General features: G+C 36.7%; 1 protein-coding gene across 1 annotated transcript; it reads right to left on the reverse strand.

Moving 5' to 3' along the window:
- Nucleotides 1-4,094: 4,094 nt before the first annotated feature.
- LOC124915925 (CST complex subunit STN1-like) lies at nt 4,095-4,679 on the reverse strand. The gene has a single exon (XM_047456675.1). It carries the CDS (start codon nt 4,629-4,631, stop codon nt 4,161-4,163), a length of 471 nt encoding a protein of 156 aa, XP_047312631.1. The 5' UTR covers nt 4,632-4,679; the 3' UTR covers nt 4,095-4,160.
- Nucleotides 4,680-6,000: the final 1,321 nt, after the last annotated feature.

Genomic DNA, 6,000 nt, shown 5'->3' on the forward strand with positions numbered 1-6,000 from the left:
TTCTATTTTCATCATAGTTGAATTTATTTTAATGTCCGGTAGTAGTGTTGTTTTTTTATGACTTATTTGAATTTTGTTCAGATAATCTTCCAATCGGAAAACACTTAAATTTTAGATAATTTTCCATAAAAATGGAGAATAGGTCTACTAAGCAGGTAACATAATTGTTTTTTTTAATTTGTCGCTTAGGTTAAATTTAGATTTTAATTTTGTGTTTCTTATTTTAGATTTCTACGCGCAACCACCCAGTCGAATTATCTAAATGGAATGTCGATAACAGAGTTTTGTTAAGACTTAATGAAACCGGATTTGAGAACATCCATCATATGCACAATATGATGAGAACGGATTTAAACCTGTTTTTGGCTTTAATACAATGTTATTCTTTAGAAGAACATTGTTTTATTATCGGAGGTAGCGTATAGTGCCTACCTTAGAGGATGTTGTCAGAATTATGGGGCTTCGGATTGATGGTGAAGCCGTTACTGGAAAAGACTTTGGAAGAATGGAAACAGAACAATTGTGCAATGAATTTTTAGGGGATAACAGGTATATTTCAGGCCGTAGTGGCACTGAAATATCATTAAAGGGGTTGAGAGAAAACCTGCAGAATATCCCCATGAATTTTGAGGATATTGACATATACGTGCGCGCCTATGTGTTGCACGTAATAGGATGTCTTGTATGTCCGTCTATGAATCCCTCTGGTGTTTCATCAATGTTTCTCGGTCTTTTGAGAAACGTTGATGAAATAAAAAACTTTGCTTGGGGAGCCGCTTTCTTGGCTCAATCAATGAACCATGTTCGTCATTTGAAGACGAAAATTGATTCCGCTACACTACAGGAGCTTGTATTCCGTTTTTTTATGGTAAGTTAATTTTTATATTTTTTTAAATATAATGTTTATTATTTAAATATACTATATTAATCTCTTACCAATAAGCTTGTCATAGCTGCATATTAAATGACTAGTTCTATTATTCCAAAAGTCAACATGCTTTTGAAACTTTGAACCCCAGTCAGGCTTCTCAGAAGATTTTCGGTGCTTGGATTTGGCTTTTGGAAGGGTACGAATAATGCCAATGTCATTTTCATTTAATCCCATCAACTCCGGAAAGATATGCGGCATGTGATGCGCCAGTTGTTCAAAGCATATCAACACAGTATGTGTGTATGCGATATGGAGTTGTGATCTTAAATATTGAGGTAAAAACTCAACATTCAAACGATCGTATGGTCTTGGTATAATCTATTCGAAGTTAAAAAAAATATATTGTTAGTAAATAAAATTTAAATGTGAAAAAAGTAAAACAATGATTAAACACACCTCACTCATTTGAAAAAGATTAACAAATGTATCAGCGGCCAGCTTCCGTGATTGTTTCTTGCTCTTACTAATCAAAAGAGATGACCAAGATACAAGCAGGGGAAATTGCATTGGCAGCTCAAAAGGCATTTGGTTTAAACGCATTGAGGCATTTGTTAGCCCCATTAACGTGTTCAAACAAAAACACCTACAATAACAATAATATCAAAAAGAATTGTTAGTATATTTAAATAATAAACATTATATTTAAAAAAATATAAAAATTAACTTACCATAAAAAACGGAATACAAGCTCCTGTAGTTGTAGCGGAATCAATTTTCGTCTTCAAATGACGAACATGGTTCATTGATTGAAGCCAAGAAAGCGGCTCCCAAGCAAATTTTTTATTTCATCAACGTTTCTCAAAGGACCGAGAAACATTGATGAAACACCAGAAGGATTCATAGACGGAACATACAAGACATCCTATTACGTGCAACACATAGGCTGCGCACGTATATGTCAATATCCTCAAAATTCATGGGGATATTCTGCAGGTTTCTCTCAAACCCTTTTCATGATATTTCAGTGCCACTACGGCCTGAAATATACCTGTATCCCCCTAAAAATTCATTGCACAATTGTTCTGTTTCCATTCTTCCAAAGTCTTTTCCAGTAACGGCTTCACCATCAATCCGGACAGCCCATAATTCTGGGACAACATCCTCTAAGGTAGGCACTATACGACTACCTCGATAATAAAACAAGATGTTATCTTTTAAAGAATAACATGTATTAAAGCCAAAAAACAGGTTTAAATCCGTTCTCATCATTTATTGTGCATATGATGGATGTTCTCACATCCGGGTTTTCATTAAGTCTTAACAAAACTCTGTTATCGACATTCCATTTAGATAATTCGACTTGGTGGTTGCGCGTAGAAATCTAAAATAAGAAACACAAAATTAAATCTAAATTTTAACCCTAAGCGACAAATTAAAAAAAACATTATGTTACCTGCTTAGTAGACCTATTCTCCATTTTTATGGAAAATTATCTAAAATTTAAGTGTTTTCCGGTTGGAAGATTTATCTGAACAAAATTCAAATAAGTCATAAAAAAACAACACTACTACCGGACATTAAAATAAACTCAACTATGATGAAAATAGAAAATCGAGCCAAAAAATTGTATAAGGAGGGTTAATCCAAAAACATAGATCCAAAATAATATCATAGTATACTCTATCAAACCCTAATTATTGAAATAATATCTAAACCCTATACTCAACTAAGTATCAAACACTAATCAATTTTGAAATAATATCATTACTCAGCTAAGTATCAAAACCCTAAGTATAGACCCTAATTACAAAATAATAAATACCTTGTTCCGGCTTGAAGAACGATCCGCGTTTGATGGTTTCGGCGGCTTTTCCGGCTGCGGCGGTTGCTGTGGTTAGGCTGCGGCGGCTGCCTGTGGTTTAGGCTGCGGCGGCTGCGGGCGGAGGTAAAATTAGAAAACCAGAAGAGATTACTTGAAATACCTCAATCCCGGCGGCGGGTAGACGTTTCCGGCGGCGCGGCTGATTTCCGGCGGCTGCGGCTGATTTCCGGTTGCAGGTTTGGAAGAAGAGGATCGGAGAGAAATGTGTGAATGTGAAGAGAGAACGTCTATGTATATTATATATTTATTCTATATTAATTTAGAATAAATATAATATTATTTTATATTTATATATAATAAATATATATTGTAAATAGTGAATGTCGGTCAAATTCCCAAATCGCTCCTTCCTTCTCTTCAATGGCGACGACACCTCTTGGCTTTTCCGGCTGCGGCGGCTGCTGTGGTTTAGGCATATTCGAAGTTTCTTCTCGCTATTTCCTCACCACCGTTCTCTGCACTCAATTCGCCGTTCGCCAGAGCAAGAGAGGAACAACCATCCCCTCTCTCCCTCTCTCTCTATGCGTGGGTGTTGAGTGTGTTATGCTCGTCAATCGATCTCTGCTTTCAGGAGACAATATAGTATGCTAAGGGAGTATGTTATAAACTACTACTTGTCTAAGTTTGAGAGAGGAAATTACAAATTGTATCAGGCTATGGTTTCTCGGAACCTTGAATGAAGCCATGTCGATGTCTAAAGTCCAAGAAGCAACATACAGGTCCTTGTTGAGTAGCGGGAACTTGTACACGCTGATCCGCAGTTGATGCCCAAGCCATCCAATATAACACGGTCTGACCAAGCACCAACCGGACTACCGACCCCTCAAGCATTCTTCCCATGCGTCTCTTTCCAACATAAATCAAGGCTACATGAAAACAATAGACCGACTATAATAGATGAAAGAGGAGGAAATGCCTATGTTAAACTTGTAGTGAAAAATGGGAACCCAACAACAAGTGTAAATCAAAGTTATTCATGGTCTCAACTAATGATTAAGAAGTCTTACCATATTTCCAAGAGCCCACTCTAGAGTCGGTTTTTTATGATAGTCCATTGCATCTTGATGTAGTGGAAGAGCCTGCCATTTCCTTGCATGCATTGACCGATTCTAATAATTTTCAAACACTCCAAATCCTTGGTTAGACCGGGAACTTGCTAGTGGTGATCCTAATTGATATATGCAGCACCCATAATTTCATAAATAGTAGGATTATAAATAAAATAATCTAGAATACCATGCCCACCCAAGTGCGGTCTATTTGAGTGGTAGATGACTCCAACATATTATGCTCAGTAAAACCAATGAATCAAAGCCGCGACAATGTAAGAAGAGAGAAATGTTAGACATTAATAATCTCAGAAGAGCAATAAATACACTATCTAGTCTAGGTCAAAGAAGAAGAAGATCAAACAACATCGTAACACTTACGAGCCAACTTAATACAATCAAGCCAATGAAGTATCTCAATATTCGGATCTTTCTCAATCAAAACATCCGAAACTGTAATTTGGATCATACCTTTGTACGAAGTGATCCTCCCTCGCACCCTCGCGACCTCCCCGAGTTGAATCTGTGAAGAAAACCGAGCGGCGATATCGGCCAGGATTTGAACATCCGACGGACTTCGACGAGAGAAGTAAGGGGAGCTTAGATGGTTCAGCCAGAGGACACAGGTAACACAGCCGGTGCCGTCGTCGACGGTAAATTTGATGAATTTGCCGGATTTGATCTCTCGAGTCGTGACGATTCCTAGGGTTTCGGCGCGGGAGAGAAGTTTGCCCTTGCGGGAGAAGGCGGTTGAGGTAGAGGAGGTTGGAGAGAGAGAAAGGAGGTCGAAAATGAGAAGCTTTACGTATGTGTTGTAAAGAGAATCCATGGATGGAGTATGCGTAAAAGAGAGAAAGAGAAAGTAGACCTAGACAAATTGCAGTGGTTGGGTAACTTGGGTTGGGCTGGGCCTCCATTTTTTATAACAGTGATTTGTAAAGGAACAATCTTCAGGCCTGTACAAACAAATCAGCTAACTTTGTTGTGTCCCATTATTTATTATTATTATTATTATTTGATTTTATTTTATTTAGTTGTCTTTTATTATTATTATTTTACCATTATAAGAATATTATATAACCTCACACTATGTATATGATATTTTGTACTAAAATATTTTCTAGTCTTTTTAGGTCGTGATTAATCAATATTATTTTTTATCTTTCTTTGTCTATCTATTATCTTCTCTTTTCTTTTCCGTCAATCTAGTTTATCTTTTTTCTTTCTAATTACGATTATATATTACATTCTTAAAGGTGTGAGTCTAAGCATTGATTTTCAACAAATTTAAAAGTTATTGGTTTTTATTATCTTTTATACAATTATGATTTATTTAATTATTAATACACTTGGGTTTATGTATGAGTAGTTTTTGATTTCTAAACTAATCTATTGTAAATGTTAAAACATAACACTTAAGACTCCTACAACTTTTCCTTTTCAACATAATTATCATTGTTTTTCTCAAATTTTTTTTATTTTTATTTTTTTTATCATTGTTATTAGAAAATCCGATAATCGGAACCAACATTTGGTATCAGAGTCTATCTGAAGAACATGTCGTCGACAAAATCAACTAGAGATGCGACGAAAATGAAGATCGGAAGAGAAGAGAACGTGATGCTCTCATATCCATTACTCACGAAGAATAACTACTCGGTGTGAGCATTAAAGATGCATGTAAACTTACAAGCACAATGAGTGTGGGAAGCTGTGATGCTCAACGTGGTAAACGAACGGAAGTATAAAATGACTCTCGCTGTCATCTAACAAGTGCTCCCCGATAACGTCCTTCTCATGGTGGTCGAGAAGGATTCTACCAAGCAAGCGCGAGAGACGTTAAAGACGATGAATGTTGGAGTGAAGAGAGTTGATGAGCCAAAAGTGAAAACCTTGAAGACACACTTTGAGGCAATTCACATGAAGAATAGGGAGTCAGTGGATAATTTCGTCATGAAATTGACATCCATCGTGACTGGTATTCGCTCGCTGGTGGAGAAGGTGGAGAAATATCTCTATCGTTAAGAACTCCTTAGAGTCTGTACATAAAAATACATACAGATCATTACCGGATCAAGCAATTTGGTGACCTCAAGAATATGACCATCGAGGAGTCATCGGTCGTACTCAAAGTTCATGAGGGAGAGATCTTGTGGTATCGAAGACAAAGAGGAGGAGAAACACCTCTTGTTCACACA

The sequence above is a fragment of the Impatiens glandulifera genome, chromosome 1, assembly GCF_907164915.1.
Source record: "Impatiens glandulifera chromosome 1, dImpGla2.1, whole genome shotgun sequence".
Lineage (NCBI taxonomy): Eukaryota > Viridiplantae > Streptophyta > Magnoliopsida > Ericales > Balsaminaceae > Impatiens > Impatiens glandulifera.

Bases quoted from the DNA above. Each gene is read 5' to 3' on its own strand.
- LOC124915925 (XM_047456675.1), bottom strand. From the start codon at position 4,631: ATGGATTCTCTTTACAACACATACGTAAAGCTTCTCATTTTCGACCTC.